Genomic DNA, 17681 nt, shown 5'->3' with positions numbered 1-17681 from the left:
CCCCTCTAGAACCCTCAGTTTGTTTTTCAGAGTTCATCGTCTCTCATGGTTCGACTCCCCCTCCGATTTCCCCCCTTCATTCTTCCCCTCCTGCTTTTTTTTTTCTTAACATATATTGCATTATTTGTTTCAGAGGTACAGATCTGTGATTCAATAGTCTTGCACAATTCACAGCGCTCACCATAGCACATACCCTCCCCAATGTCTATCACCCAGCCACCCCATCCCTCCCACCCCCCACCACTCCCGCAACCCTCAGTTTGTTTCCTGAGAGTAAGAATTCCTCATATCAGTGAGGTCATATGATACGTCTTTCTCTGATTGACTTATTTCCCTCAGCATAACACCCTCCAGTTCCATCCACGTCGTTGCAAATGGCAAGATCTCATTCCTTTTGATGGCTGCATAATATTCCATTGTGTGTGTGTGTGTGTGTATACACACACACACCTTCTTTATCCATTCATCTGTCGATAGACATCTTGGCTCTTTCCACAGTTTGGCTATTGTGGACATTGCTGCTATAAACATTGGGATGCACGTACCCCTTCGGATCGCTACATTTGTATCTTTGTGGTAAATACCCAGTAGTACAATTGCTGGATCGTATGGTAGCTCTATTTTCAACTGTTTGAGGAACCTCCATACTGTTTTCTAGAGTAGTTGCCCCAGTTTGCATCCCCACCAACAGTGTAGGAGGGTTCCCCTTTCTCTGCATCCCCGCCAACATCTGTCATTTCCTGACTTGTTAATTTTAGCCATTCTGACCGGTGTGAGGTGGTATCTCATTGAGGTTTTGATTTGGATTTCCCTGATGCCGAGCGATGTTGAGCACTTTTTCATGTGCCTGTTGGCCATTTGGATGTCTTCTGCCCATTTCTTCATTGGATTATTTGTTTTTTGGGTGTTGAGTTTGATAAGTTCTTTATAGGTTTTGGATACTAGCCCTTTATCTGATATGTCATTTGCAAATATTTTCTCCCATTCTGTCGGTTGTCTTTTGGTTTTGTGGACGGTTTCTTTTGCTGTGCAAAAGCTTTTTATCTTGAGGAAATCCCAATAGTTCATTTTTGCCCTTGTTTCCCTTGCCTTTGGCGATGTTTCTAGGAAGAAGTTGCTGCGGCTGAGGTCGAAGAAGTTGCTGCCTGTGTTCTCCTTTAGGATTTTGATGGACTCCTGTCTCACATCTAGGTCTTTCAACCATTTGGAGTCTATTTTTGTGTATGGTGTAAGGAAATGGTCCAGTTTCATTCTTCTGCATGTGGCTGTCCAATTTTCCCAACACCATTTGTTGAACAGACTGTCTTTTTTCCATTGGACATTCTTTCCTGCTTTGTCAAAGATGAGTTGACCATAGAGTTGAGGGTCCATTTCTGGGCTCTCTATTCTATTCCATTGAGCTATGTGTCTGTTTTTGTGCCAGTACCATACTGTCTTGATGATGACAGCTTTGTAATAGAGCTGGAAGTCCGGAATTGTGATGCCACCAGCTTTGCTTTTCTTTTTCAACATTCCCCTGGCTATTCGGGGTCTTTTCTGGTTCCATACAAATTTTAGGATTATTTGTTCCATTTTTTTTAAATTTTTTTATTGTTATGTTAATCACCATATATTACATAATTTGTTTTGGTGTACTGTTCCATGATTCATTGTTTGTTCATAACACCCAGTGCTCCATGCAGAATGTGCCCTCCTCAATACCCATCACCAGGCTAACCCATCCCCCCACCCTCCTCCCCTCCAGAAACCTCAGTTTGTTTTTCAGAGTCAGTGGATGGTATTTTGATGGGGATTGCACTGAATGTGTAGACTGCTCTAGGTAGCATTGACATCTTCACAATGTCTGTTCTTCCAATCCATGAGCATGGAACGTTTTTCCATTTCTTTGTGTCTTCTTCAATTTCCTTCATGAGTATTTTATAGTTTTCTGAGTACAGATCCTTTGCCTCTTTGGTTAGATTTATTCCTAGGTATCTTATGGTTTTGGGTGCAACTGTAAATGGGATCGACTCCTTGATTTCTCTCTCTTCTGTCTTGTTGTTGGTGTATAGGAATGCCACTGATTTCTGTGCATTGATTTTATAGCCTGCCACTTTACTGAATTCCTGTATGAGTTCTAGCAGTTTTGGGGTGGAGTCTTTTGGATTTTCCACATAAAGTATCATATCATCTGCAAAGAGTGAGAGTTTGACTTCCTCCTTGCTAATGTGGATGCCTCTGATTTCTTTTTGTTGTCTGATTGCTGTGGCTAGGACTTCTAATACTATGTTGAATAACAGTGGTGATAGTGGACATCCCTGCCCCGTTCCTGACGTTAGGGGAGAAGCTCTCAGCTTTTCCCCATTGAGAATAATATTTGCTGCAGGTTTTTCATAGATGGCTTTTATGATATTGATGTAGGTACCCTCTATCCCTATACTCTGAAGAGTTTTGATCAAGAAAGGATGCTGTACTTTGTCAAATGCTTTCTCTGCATCTATTGAGAGGATCATATGATTCTTGTTCTTTCTTTTGTTAATATATTGTATCACGTTGATTGATTTGCAGATGTTGAACCAACCTTGCAGCCCAGGGATAAATCCCACTTGGTCATGGTGAATAATCCTTTTAATGTACTGTTGGATCCCATTGGCTAGTATTTTGGTGAGAATTTTTGCATCCATGTTCATCAAGGATATTGGTCTGTAATTCTCCTTTTAGATGGGGTCTTTGTCTAGTTTGGGGACCAAGGTAATGCTGGCCTCATAAAACGAGTTTGGAAGTTTTCCTTCCATTTCTATTTTTTGGAACAGTTTCAGGAGAATAGGTATGAATTCTTCTTTAAATGTTTGGTAGAATTCCCCTGGGAAGCCATCTGGGCCTGGGCTTTTGTTTGTTGGGAGATTTTTGATGACTGCTTCAATTTCCCTAGTGGTTATAGGTCTGTTCAGGTTTTCTATTTCTTCCTGGTTCAATTTTGGTAGTTGATACATCTCTAGGAATGCACCCATTTCTTCCAGGTTATCTAATTTGCTGGCATAGAGTTGCTCAAAATATGTTCTTATAATTGTTTGTATTTCTTTGGTGTTGGTTGTGATCTCTCCTCTTTCATTCATGATTTTGTTGATTTGGGTCATTTCTCTTTTCTTTTTGATAAGTCTGGCCAGGGGTTTATCAATCTTATTCATTCTTTCAAAGAACCAGCTCCTAGTTTCGTTGATCTGTTCTACTGTTCTGTTGGTTTCTATTTCATTGATTTCTGCTCTGATCTTTATTATTTCTCTTCTCCTGCTGGGTTTAGGCTTTATTTGCTGTTTCTTCTCTACCTCCTTTAGGTGTAGGTAGGGTTAGGTTGTGTATTTGAGACCTTTCTTGTTTCTTGAGAAAGGCTTGTATTGCTATATACTTTCCTCTCAGGACTGCCTTTGCTGCATCCCAAAGATTTTGAACAGCTGTGTTTTCATTTTCATTGGTTTCCATGAATTTTTTAAATTCTTCTTTAATTTCCTGGTTGACCCATTCATTTTTTAGTAGGATGCTCTTTAGCCTCCATGTATTTGAGTTCTTTCGGACTTTCCTCTTGTGATTTAGTTCTAGTTTCAAAGCATTGTGGTCTGAAAATATGCAGGGAATGATCCCAATCTTTTGGTACTGGTTGAGACCTGATTTGTGACCTAGGATGTGATCTATTCTGGAGAATGTTCCATGGGCACTAGAGAAGAATGTGTATTCCATTGCTCTGGGATGGAATGTTCTGAATATGTCTGTGAAGTCCATTTGGTCCAGTGTGTCATTTAAAGTCTTTATTTCCCTGTTGATCTTTTGCTTAGATGATCTGTCCATTTCAGTCAGGGGGGGTGTTAAAGTCCCCCACTATTATTGTATTGTTGTCAATGTGTTTCTTTGCTTTTGTTATTAATTGCCTTATATAACTGGCTGCTCCCATGTTAGGGGCATAGATATTTACAATTGTTAGATCTTATTGGATAGACCCTTTAAGTAGGATATAGTGTCCTTTCTCATCTCTTATTACAGTCTTTGTTTTAAAACCTAATTTGTCTGATATAAGGATTGCCACCCCAGCTTTCTTTTGGTGTCCATTAGCAAGGTAAATGGTTTTCCACCCCTTCACTTTCAATGTGGGGGTGTCTTTGGGTCTAAAATGAGTCTCTTGCAGACAGCATATTGATGGGTCTTGTTTTTTAATCCAATCTGATAGCCTGCCTTTTGATTGGGGCATTGAGCCCATTTACATTCAGGGTAACTATTGAAAGATATGAATTTAGTGCCATTGTATTGCCTGTAAGGTCACTCTTACTGTATATTGTCTGTATTCCTTTCTGGTCTATACTGCTTTTAGGCTCTCTCTTTGTTTAAAGGACCCCTTTCAATATTTCTTGGAGGGCTGGTTTCGTGTTTGCAAATTCCTTTTTTTTTGTTTGTCCTGGATCTCTCCTTCTATTTTCAATGACAGTCTAGCTAGATATAGTGTTCTTGGCTGCATATTTTTCTCGTTTAGTGCTCTGAAGATATCATGCCAGTCCTTTCTGGCCTGCCAGGTCTCTGTGGATAGGTCTGTTGCCAATCTAATGTTTCTACCATTGTAGGTTACATATCTCTTCTCCCGAGCTGCTTTCAGGATTTTCTCTGTCTCTGAGACTTGTAAGTTTTACTATTAGATGTCGGGGTGTTGACCTATTTTTATTGATTTTGAGAGGGGTTCTCTGTGCCTCCTGGATTTTGATGCCTGTTTCCTTCCCCACATTAGGGAAGTTCTCTGCTATAATTTGCTCCAATATACCTTCTGCCCCTCTCTCTCTTTCTTCTTCTTCTGGGATCCCAATTATTCTAATGTTGTCTTGTCTTATCGTATTGCTTATCTCTCGAATTCTGCCCTCGTGATCCAGTAGTTGTTTATCTCTCTTTTTCTCAGCTTCTTTATTTTCCATCATTAAGGTTTATTAATTTTAAAAGTTTTCATGACGATTCATTTGGATTTCCCATGTGCACAAACATGTCATCTGCAAATTCAGCTTAATTTATTCCTTTCCAAATTGTCTTTTTTTTTTTGCCTTATTACACCAGCACATAAAATTCAAGTGATAAGAATGGAAATTCTTACCTTGTTCCTAATATTGGGGGGGGGGGGGACACTTAGTCTTTCACCATCAAATATGCTGTTAGTTATAGATCTTTCATGTATGTCTTTTATCAAACTGAGGAAGCTGCTTTCTATGGTCAGTTTGTTGTGAGGTTTTATCATAAATATTTCATTTTTGTTGAATACCTTTTCTACATCTATGGAAACGATCATATTGTATTTCTCCTCACTTCTGTTAATGTGCTGAACCAAACCGACTGATTTTCAAATGTTCAGCCAAACTTACATGTGCGGTTTTATTGCTCACTTTGTAAAATGAGCTGTAAAGTGTTTCCTCCTTCTCTATTTTCTAAAATTGTTTGTATAAGATTGGTGTTTTTTTCCCTGAGCATTTGAATGAATTGACAGATGAAGCCATGACCCTCAAGCTTTCTCTGTGGGTTTTCTCTCACAAACAACTTTTACTCTGCCCACCTTTCTTATTTTAATTCCAGTGTAGTTAACACACAGTGTTATGTTAATTTCAGGTGTACAATACAGTGATTCAACAATTTGATACATTACACAGTGCTCATCACTCTTTGTGGGTTTTTAAAATGAATTTATTTTCATTAATAGATGCACAGCTATTCAGACTCTGTTTTACCTTGTCCCTTTTGGTAAGTATTTCTGATGAAATTTATTTCACCTAAGTTGTCAAATTTACTGAATTAAGTTATTCACAGTATTTCTTTATCTTTTTCATGTATATATGGTTTACAATGATAACCTCCCTTCTATTCCAGATATTGGTAAATTGTGTTCTTTCCCCTTCTTCCCTCTCCCACTTTGTCTTAATCAGTCTAGCTAGGAGTTATTAATTTTATGGATTTTTTAAATAACCAAATTCTGGTTTTGTTAGTTTTTCTATTAATTTTGTAGTATTACATTGATTTTTGCTCTTATTTGTATTATCCTTCCCCCCCCCCCCATTGTATTTATTTTGTGCTTCATTTTCTAGCTTCTTAGGGCAAAATCTCAGGTTGTATACTTCAGATCTTTTTTTTTGAATACAAGCATATAAAGCTATACCTTTTTTTTCCCTAAAGATTTATTTATTTATTTTGAGAGAGTGAGAATGAGAGAGAGAGAGAGTACATGAGAGGGGGGAGGGTCAGAGGGAGAAGCAGGGTCCCCGCCGAGCAGGGAGCCCCATGCGGGACTCGATCCCGGGACTCCAGGATCATGACCTGAGCCGAAGGCAGTCGCCCAACCGACTGAGCCACCCAGGCGCCCCAAAGCTATACCTTTTCTTATAGGCACTGTTTTAGCTGCACCAACAAATTTTGTTATATCATATTTCACTATAACTCAGTTAGAATTCCCTAATTTTTTAAAATTTAAAATTTTTTAAAACCACAGATTATTTTACCCATGTTTATTTTTCAAATATTGGTGTTTTCCTAAGTATCTAACTTCTAATTTAATTCTCTTCTGGTCAGACAATATGCTGTATGATTTCAAACCTTTTCAATTTATTGACACTAGTTTTATAGATTAGCACATGCTTCAATCCTTTTGAATAGAATATATACCCTCAAAATGAATGTATATTCTTCATTTGTTGGAAACAGAGTTTTATAAATATCAAAGAGGTCAAGGTAGTTGATAGTAAATGAACTAAGTTTTTTGTCTAGTTATTTTATCTAGTTGTTACGAGAGGTATTCAAACATTTAACTATAATTTTGTATTTACTTCTCTCTTTAATTCTATCAATATGTGATCCATTTATTTTAAAGTTTGTAGGTTATATACCTAAAGTTATCATTATATATCACTCATCATTGTTATATATTCCTGATGTATTGACTCTTTTATAATTTTATCATTATCCAATGTCTGTATATAGTGAGACTGGCTATAATGGGAAAAGAGGATGGTTAAGAAGAAAATGGTATGCGTAAATTTCCAAATAACTAAGTGCTACCTGAGTTTAAAGTTGTCATTTTCTAAAGCATATAATATCTGAAAGCTGATGAAACTTAAATCTCTGAAAAAAACCAAGACCCTGACTTTTCTGGGTTTGAACACTTGCAGAAAAACTTACATAAACTACTTGAATATATACTTAACAGGTATCAGTGAAAAACTGTTGTAATGATAAAAGGATTTTTCACATCATGGTGAAGTATTATACCTATAGTTAATTAAGATGTTGGCTTCTATGCTCTCTGCTGAATCAATTTAAAAAATTCAATTGCAGAATGATCCATCAGTGTTTCCAGTAATACCACTACACCAGTTTCCTTTTAATGGCTCATCAGTTATGGGATTGCCACATAAGTAATATGAGGAGACTCATTTAGCAACATATTATTACATCATCTTAACATGAAGCAAGGCCCATCAGGCATTATTAAATTAGACTGAATTTTGTAGAATGTCAGCAGCATTTTATGTACGTTAATAGGAGAGTTAATGTTCCTTTGGGAATTATGTTGAAGAAAAATGGTTTCAAAGTGGTGTTTGGATATAATTTTGCAGTCACTGTTTACATTTCCTTCTATTATCATCGTGTGGTTAAGATTTTTATGTCACTTGTGAATAAGTAGGACAAAATGGCAGCCAATTTGTTGTTTCAGTGTATTGTCTTCTCTGACCCCTGATAACAAATACTGTTTGGAATATAGGTTTTTCTTTAAAAAGAGTGATACATCTTTTTTAACTCTTGAATATCCTGAGTTTACTATTTAGGCCTCAAATCAGCTGGTGCCATCCATTATAATTTTGTCTAGCAACTGCAGCATAGTGAGAGCTAAGTAACAATAATAAATAGCAAGGCCATTGTTCCTTTCACAGTGAGGAATTCTTTTACTTGTTTTAAGAGCCCTCCTATCTTCACTGATGCCATTTGTCTTTGCTGCAGTAATATCTCTCCTCTGTGCTGAATTTTGGGCTTCCTCTTTGGGGCTCAGGCATTGGTTTTTGAATTCTTTACAAATAAATCTTTCCCTCACTTGAATACCTTTACATTTCTTGTATATAGCAATATTGCTATTTTATATTTAATATATCCCGGTAACACTGTTTCTCTTTTCCAAAGGCCTGCCTGATCTCTCCAAAATGTTATACACAATTGCTGAACAGTGATCCTATAGTTTCTTCCTTTTTTATACTCTGTAGACGCTTACATTTGACATATAGAGAAGAACTGGGTTTCTCAAAGTATAATCCCCAGTCCATGTGAATTAGCATCATCTGGGGCACTCGTTTAAAATATAAATTCCCCCCCAAATATATGTGTGTGTATATATATATATATATATATATATATATATATATAAATTCCCAGGTCCCTCCTCAACCAAACAAATTAAAATGAAAGGGTAAATAAGGACATAGACTAGGAACCTGAGACTGTTACGCTGTGGTATAGTTACAACATAGTTAAAAGCATCAATCCTGTGTTTAGAAGGTTTACCACTTGCTAGATGCATGCCCTTGAGCACGTTACTTAATACCTCTGGAGAGCATCCATTTTCCAATCTGAAAAATGGGTGTTAAAAGGATTAAATGTAATCATGTTTAATTCAACGCCTAGCTTAGTTCTCAGTAATTGGTAACAATTGTTATTACAGTGTTATGTATCTAGGTTTTTTTTAAGATTTTATTTATTTATTTGACAGAGAAAAACACAGCGAGAGAGGGAACACAAGCAGGGGAACTGGGAGAGGGAGAAGCAGGCTTCCCACTGAGCAGGGAGCCCAACGTGGGGCTCGATCCCAGGACCCTGGGATCATGACCTGAGCTGAAGGCAGACGCTTAACGACTGAGCCACCTAGGCGCCCCTGTATCTAGGTTTAAAATAAATGTTTTCTGATATGAGAATTAAATCTAGTATTGTACATCTCAAACTAATATAACACTGTATGTTAATTATACTGGAATTAAAAAAACAAAAATCATGAGAAGAAAGGAGTTAAATCTGGTATAAACACATATAAATCTTTGAAAAACTGTTAAGATTTGTCTTTTCAAAACTTGAGAATTATATAAACAGAGCTTACCACTGATCCTAACTAAATAGCAATACCTTTGCCAAGGGAGTATAAAAAATGTAAGTGGGAACTCATTAATATAAGCATTTACTGATATATTAGATGCAGCTGTAGTTTCTAAGAGCTTACACTCATTTTTCCCTCAAGTTTAGCAATAGTGTTAACATTAGACCAGTGGCTCTCAAACCTTTTGGTTTCTTAAAAATAATATTAAGGATTCAAAATAGCTTCTGTGAAGTTTATCTCAGGAACACAAGGATGATTTAACATACCAAAGAAAATCATTGCAAGTTACCCTATTATAGTACCACTACTGGGCACTGTTTCAACTCATCCTCTGCTCTGGCATTTATCCATGTGTGTTCCATACATGCACACACTTCCCAATCTATGTACAGAGGATGGTGAGAATAAAGGAGGAAAGAATTGCTTGAGTTATGAGTTACAGGCCTGTGATAGGGTTGTGCTAAGGATTTTCTCTCGTTTCCCAAAGCCAAGTGAGCACTCCAAGAGATTCAATAAGGGGCATTTCATGGAATAATAATGACCTTTTCTGATGAGACTGTGACTATAATGACTTGAATAAATAATACAAAAAAAAAAACCCACCCCAAAACAAAATAGCTTTTGTTTTGTAGGTTGTATGAATGGAAAAAAAAATTAAATGTGGATTTATTTTGTAAAATGCTTTCAAAAGTACATGGAACTTAACCCACAGAGACCTATAAAGTAGAAGCAAAACTGCTAATTCTATTTTTCAAATGAGGAAATCAATGCAGAGATGGGAAATGACTTGTCTTAGGACCATCGGTCAGTAATTTATAAAGATGGGATTTGAACCTAGGTCTTCTGACTGAATGGCACAATTACAGGATATGTATTAAATGGAGTAGTACTGTTAGAATGAGAATTAAAATTGGCTCACATGCCCATGTCTAAAATTAGGGCAGACCTCATGAAAGGCATGTAGACAGCAGAAAACAAATTGCATACATTCTTCCTTTCTATTCTTTTTGGCTTGATTCTGATAGGAATCTAGAGGCGAACTGAGTGTTCAGGATTCTCTCTAAAGATATGGGGGAAAAAGCAGAGAAGATGGCCATTAGTAAAAATACAACATGCTACAGAATATGGAAGAATTGAAATGACTTTTCCAAGTCAAAGAGACTTTTGGAAGCCTGAAGAATTGGTTAAGAGTATAGGACTGAAATGAAAGTACTTAGACCATTAGTAAGTTTAACATTACAGGATAGAAAAGTTACACAGAGCAACTGTATGTTCTTCATATAATATATCAGCAGTTCTGTTCTTTTTATGAGGAAATATGCAAAAATCATTTTCAGAAATGATATAAGAATTTTGGAAAGGGGTAGGAAAGTAATTGTTACTTTGCTTCCAGTTAAAATGGAGTTGAGTTATGAAAATCTTTGATAATAGAGAAAGACAAGTCTGGTGAATTGGGGAAGAGAAACCATTTTAAGCAGAGGGAGAAGAAAATATGTTTAGTAACTAAAATCTTACCACATTTAGTCACACATTAAAGGCACAAATAATGGTGAAATCGGATAAATTTATACCTCCTCTATCAAAGCCTTTATTTATCGGTTAAAAATGATCTCACTTTTGTATTTATTAAACTTACTTGACAGCCTGGTAATCCGGTGTCTCTGCTGTACAGGGAAAATGAACCTCTCTCTGACGTTTTTCCTATAAAACAAAGAAAATAACTATATACAAAAATCCTCATTTATTGACAATCAATTCAACTTCTAGACCATTCATAATAATTATATTGTGATTTGGAAGTACAGAGAATAAATTAGAAACAAGAAGATAAAACCCAATAAAATTTAAAAATCCTACTATCATTCTAGTCTTAAATTCTGACTTTCATAAAATAGCATGTATTTTATTAAATACTTTCCATCATGAAACACCAAAGAAATATTCAAAAAAATGGAAAAGAATAGATATCTATATAGCCAACAGTATGATCTACTCAGTAGGGAGAGTGTTTTCCCATATTTGCTTCAGACTGAATATTTCTCCTTCTCTCTCTCTGAAATTAAAAAGTGTGGATACAGCTCAATTCTCACCCCAGACCACACAATAACCATTAGCAAAAGGTTAGTATACGTGATTCCCATGTACGTTTTGAAACTTTTAATATATATTCATGCACTCAAACAATATACATTACTGTTTGTGTTTAATACAATTAAACAGATGGGATTCTACCCCTTCTGAAATGTGCATTTCCATGCAATATTATGCTTTTGAGATACATGTTGATAAGAGACACCTAGTTCATTCATTTTTAGTGCTATAAAATGTCCCACTATACAAATAAAACTACAGTTGATCTATTCCCCTACTGAGAAATAGACTGTTTCTAGTTTTTTTGTTATCAGGAAGAATGGTGAAACATGTATCCTCACACGTGTGTTATACATACACATAAGACTTTCTTTAGGATAGACACAGAGAAGTGGAACTGCTGGATTAAAGGATGCACACTTTCAACTTTCTATGTATTGCTTTACTATTCTCTGAAGTCATCATGTCAATTTATATTCCCAGAAATGTGTAAGAATTCCTTTTGGGACTATTATCTGCAGTTCCAAAGTTGGATGGTTAAATGTCAGAAATGGTATGAGCCAGTTCTAGAGGGAGAGTAGATGTCCCACAGTGCTGATACTGACAGAAGTTCTTACTTACTTGCTTTCCAACATATTGTTAAGTAAATTTACAAATACTATATAAGTTTTAATAAACAGTCTCTCACAAACAGATACGTTGCTCAAAAAGATTTCTATAAACATCACAGTTTGATGTTAATATCAAAGATGGAGACACAGATAAGTAATGACAATGGCAGAGCTAATTCTTTTTCTCTATTCCAAGGTAAAAACAGTAACAATCTAACTAAATCTGACCAGTTATCCAAAATATTTAAAATTATTGAGGCTATATGAACTTCTCCATAATTGTATATTATTCATTGGGGTATTAGCTTGTGATTATATAAAAATGTATAGTTTATTAATTTTTTAAAACTCCACACAGATGGGATGCTCAAAATTATTTACTGATAGAATGCATAAAATTTAAAAAAACTTGGGAGACATAGACACCAATATTTGATTATTTTCATTAATGTCTACATGCCACAGTGGCCAACTGATGCAAAATCTTGCTACTCTAAATTTGGCACGTACTGACTTCTTAGATATACAAAATAATCCTTGTAATAACAAAGCTAGTTATTAGAAAATACTGTAATAACTCGGGGTATAATTTCAGAACCCCATTAGGACATTATACCACATATCTCAAAAAGCACTTACTGGCTCTTAGTGATGAAGCACATATTTCAGGTGAAGTAATGACAACACATAAAAATACATATTTATGAGAAAAGGTTAATTAATGTGGTCTATTTGCCTCACAGTCTCACCATAAAGCAGTATGTTCTACATAAAGAGCTTTAATTTGCAACATATACATATGGAATAAAAAGGAAAAAAACCTGTAACTCTCAAAGGATGTATCTTTTATGAGTAAGACTGCTTATAAGAGTCAAGATGATCTGTGGGGATTTTGGACTCTACCCTTCTACTCTTGGAATCCAACCTCATAAAACCACGAAAGGTTGTACTTTTGCAATTGTGAAACACACACACACACACACTATTCCTGTGCCTCATCAAAATGGATCAGAAATCCCACTGAACCAAGAAGATGGCAGACACTGAAGGGAAATGCCAAATCAGAAGGACTGGCAGACAAATTACTGAGGGAAAATAAAGAACAGCACACATTTATGGTTTGAAGGTATTACTTTATTCATCGAATAAACAAGTTTATGAGATATTAAAAATCATTCTCAGTACATATCTTTTTTTTTTTTTTAAAGTGGAAGCCCAGCACAAGTTTGAACTCATGACTCTGAGATCAAGATCTGAGCTGAGACCAAGAGCTGGACGCTTAACCAACTCAGCCACCCAGGCGCCCCTAACGTGTCTTCAATTTTAAGAAAATACCACCTTTAAAAACAAATCATGTCCCATATGTACTTGGCAGGACAGAACTGGGAGACTATACTAACATTTTATTTTATTTTTATTTAAGATTTTATTAATTTGAGAGAGAAACACAGCGAGAGAAGGAACACAAGCAGGGGGAGCGGGAGAGGGAGAAGCAGGCTTCCCACTGAGCAGGGAGCCCGACGTGGGGCTTGATCCCAGGACCTGAGCCCAAGGCAGATGCTTAACAACTGAGCCACAAAGGCACCCCTATATTAACATTTTAAACAAACACCACAGAGTTTAAAAAAAAAAAAGACTCCTCTTCCTGAAACATTCAACAACTAATGAAGACTTAAAGCTAAACAACAAGGTCTGTTTTATTTTCACTCAACTGTACCAGAGTAAGAAACTTTTTTTTTTCAATTGTTGAGGTAGGAAAGGGAACAAAGTAAGAAATCAATATTAGCTCTGTTTTTAGTAAAGTTCAGCTTTCAAATACAATTTTAATTATCTGTGAGGAGGTTACTTGTTATTTAAGAAAACTAAGTTTTTAAACCTATTTTCCTGTGCCTATTAAAATTCCTAAATTTCTTCCTTTCACAAGGATATTCAAAGAGAGAACGAAAACTAATTTAACATAAGCTAAAAACATTAGAGAGTAAAAATTTCTTCTGAAATGGAAAGTTGATAGCTTGTTTTTAAAATGATACTTAACCTATTCAAATGAGATTTTGAAATGTAAATACATTTTCATTTCACCTTTCATTTATTAGGAACTAGTTGTTTCTGAGGGACTTAGAAATTTGGTTACTCTTTAAATATAATAATGCATACTCAGTCTGAGATTTAGAAGACATTCATCTTTAATTCTTTCAAAATTACTCTCTACAAGAACTATTTTCATCAATTAAAATGAATCTCTAAGTCTATTTTATCTCAGGTGTCTGACAAATAACAGCTTTGGCTACTGTATTATGGTTTTCTGCTAAGTATTATATATGAATGCTATACATAGATAATTTTAATATATGTGACATGAACACGGTTGAGTAACTGTTAGTATCTAACTTCCCTTGAATGGTGAGGGATCTAGAAACCAGATCAGCTAAAAGAATCAAGATGTTAGCCTAGAGAGGAGAGGATCTGGGAGAAGTGCCATCTCTGTACTTGCAGAACTATCATGCTAAGATGGAATCAAGAATACACTGACTGGTCCTAGTGAAGAGATTTAGGAACAAAGGATAAAAGTAAAGAGATGCATTCTTCTACGTTGTTATGAGAAAGAATGCTCAGAAAACAGAATTTCCAAGAGTAAAATAAAACCTGTGCAGAAAATTATATGATATTCCTGGTATTCTTATTAGTAAAGAGATTTGTGGAACAATTAGCTCTTTTGTTGTGGGTTTATTAATGCAGTGGGAGACTTAACAGACATTTTGGCAACCAAGTTCCTACTAGTAAATCACAGTGAGTTCGTGTTTATTGGACAGTTGGGTATTTTACAATGAAATGGCCACTGAAGTATTTTGTCTACTTTTTTTACTTTTGGATTGTCATTTACTTGTTCATTTGTGGAGTTCTTTACGTATTTTTGATATAAGACCTTTTATTGTCTCTGTAAATATTTTCTGTAGGTTGCCTTTTCACTCTCTTAATGGTGTGTTTTGATAAACAGAAAATCTTCATTTTAATATTGGCTAATTTGTCCATTTTTTGTTGTGTGTACTGTTTAAAAAACATCTCTGCCTATTCCAAGGTTACAAATCTATTTTTCCATGTTTTCTTCTTAAAGCTTTACTGTTTGTCTTTCACATTTAAACCTGAATTTGATTTTTGTGTAGGTTAGTGGTTGGGGGGAGAGGGGTCAAGGTACATTTTTTCCACAGATACCCAACTGACTTCAGTATTATTTACTGAAAAGATGCTCTATGTCTAAAAAGTATCATCATGGCTGCTTGTGAAGAATAAACTACAGGAGAACAAGTGTGGGAACAGGTAGACCAATTAGAAGACTACTAGACTACTGAAATAATCCAAATGAATTAGAACACTACTAAAATAAACCAGATGAAAGCTAATGGTGGCTTTAAAATTCTTCCAATTCACTGAGGTAGGTACTATTAAGTCCCCATTTCACTAACAAGGAGAAATAATTTGCCCAAGGTCACAGAATTAATAAGTAGCCAAAAGAACCAGAATGCAGGGCTATCTGACCCCAGATTCTTTTTTTTTTTTTTTAAGATTTTTTATTATTTATTTGACACAGAGAGAGAGAGAGAGAGAGACAGAGAGCAAGCACAAGCAGGGGGAATGGCAGGCAGGGGAGAAGCAGGCTCCCTGCTGAGCAAGGAGCCTGATGCGGGATTCAATCCCAGGACCCCAGGATCATGACCCGAGCTGAAGGCAGTCGCTTAACTGACTGAGACACCCAGGCGCCCCCTGACCCCAAATTCTTAATGGCATACTATACTGCACTGTTTTCCAGTGGAGGTTTAGGACACAGTTCCTATATTCAGATCATATATGTACACATTTGGTGGAGCCCAAATATAGTATAGGAATTTTTCTCTATTTAGCCCTCCAAGCAGCCTCTTACAATCAAATGATATGGCACTATCTATTCCTGCTGAAGAGAGAGATGGATGACAAATCATCCCCAAGATGAGTGGCAGCAAAACCCAACTATTCCAAAGACTGGTTTTAGATACAGAACATGGTCAGTTATGCTTGTTCCATTCACACGTAACTGCTATTCTTTTCAGTTCTTGCAAAGGGCACATGTTGATGTCTTTCTTACTTCAAGTGACTATTAGAAAAGTATTTATTCGGATCTTGTTTTTCTGGATCTCAGTTTCCTAATCTGTAAAATGAACAAGTTGGACAAGATCAGAGGGGGCACAACAGCATCCTGAGAGGCTGGGGCCAATGTAGGGATTTGTTTTTGTGTCTCTCTTTAAAACAATTTAACATATTTAATTGCTGAGCCATGAAAATGCACCTTGCAAAACTCCTACTTCAGGGAATATAAGTGACCGAGGGCTCCTGCTGCCATGCTCTGGAATGACTGCCTTTGCACTGAGGCCCACTATCATCCAGCACGCTTGGACAGAGTACCTGGGGAAAACTAAAGCACATTTCTTCCCGGGAGACATGGCATTCCTATGTTGACCAACTTTGGCTTGAGGACTCCTAGGCTGCTTTGCTGAACACTCCTGATAGTGCACAGCAGTCCAGAACTCTTCCACTCTCCTTCAATCTTGAGACTGCTGTGGGCAAGGTGACAGGAAGGTGCGTTTGCTGACTAGCTATTATGTGTAAGGCACTGTGAGAGATGCTTTACTTACATTGCTGGTACCACTGCTACTTGTATTCTTCTTCCTACTAGAAATCCTGTTAATACCAAGGAGTGATTGAAGGAAGCTGATAACAGGTACAAGATATGATAGTAAAATTGCAAGATCTCCTGTAGATCTCAATCTACTGGCTGTAGAAACAAGCCCTGTAATACTCTCCTGGCTGTATGTGCTCTTTTCCTACCAACTCAAAATAATGTTTTCATGAGGAAATGGCCAGACACAGAGATATTATAGAAGATACAGATGGCTCAGCATTTATTTCTGCAGTGGTCTAGTGAATACCTGAAAATTTACAACTAACTGAAGTTTAGTAATTTTAATGAATATATACTACTCAAGAAATAATTGTTGACTTCATGAATAATAGCATAAATTAGAATAGTTTCCCTATTTGTCTGAAAGCCAGTATTGTTTCAATGTTCATTTTTTTAAGGCTTACGGAACTGCATTCATAAATTCAAATTCATCATCTATTACATAAAAAAACCCCATGTGTTATATTTTAAGTGACGCACTAGACTGTTTTTTCTTAAAAGATAAAGACTTAACCTAGAAAAAGAATCCTTGGATGTTTCAAAAAAGTTACCTAGATCAACATTACTATGTTTCAAACTGAAATATTCTAATACATATAAATCATGAGAACTTTTCCAGATTTAGTTTTCAGAGGAACAATATGAAATCCCTACATAGGCCAATCTAAATATTTGGGCACAAATCTATTTAAATAAGATCACAGTTTTAGAAGCAGACTGTCTTCCTCCCCCTTAGGTATCTTTGAAAAATCATTATTTACCTAACGTCTTTGCTCATGGAGAATCTTTTCCTTTTTTTTTGTGGATGAGCACTACCAGAACTTTCATACAATTTCAATCACACTAACCACTTGGAGAAACATAAAAACACACTATCCTACAAAGTGGGGAAATCTGTAATGCCATTTGGTATGTAGCAGAGTAGAGACCTAGGATTCTGGTTCCTGGATTCATCTCTTGGCTGTCGCTTCTCTCCACTGGGTGAACTGGCAAGTTACAAGTCAGTTAACATCAATGCCTCCACCCACTCTTTTAGGAAAATCAACTCAGTAGCATGTACCTCACACAGGCCTGCACAGTTTAATTAATGCTTATAAAGCACTTGGAAATTCTTTTCTGGAAGAACCGAGGCCAGTGCTAACTA

The 17681-nt window shown here is 36.2% G+C and overlaps 1 protein-coding gene across 6 annotated transcripts in view; it reads right to left on the bottom strand.

Moving 5' to 3' along the window:
- Positions 1-17681, bottom strand: part of TCF12 (transcription factor 12) — a 373813-nt gene that overhangs the window by 107922 nt on the left and 248210 nt on the right. For all 6 annotated transcript variants that reach the window (XM_027569322.2, XM_027569325.2, XM_027569324.2 and 3 more), the window contains one exon: positions 10761-10825. In XM_027569322.2, the coding sequence (XP_027425123.1) occupies positions 10761-10825 (65 nt within the window). The remainder of the gene's footprint in view (positions 1-10760; positions 10826-17681) is intronic.

The sequence above is a fragment of the Zalophus californianus genome, chromosome 6 (assembly GCF_009762305.2).
Source record: "Zalophus californianus isolate mZalCal1 chromosome 6, mZalCal1.pri.v2, whole genome shotgun sequence".
Lineage (NCBI taxonomy): Eukaryota > Metazoa > Chordata > Mammalia > Carnivora > Otariidae > Zalophus > Zalophus californianus.
The sequence above is the reverse complement of the archived record's forward strand: the minus strand, read 5'-3'. Positions and strand labels throughout refer to the sequence as shown.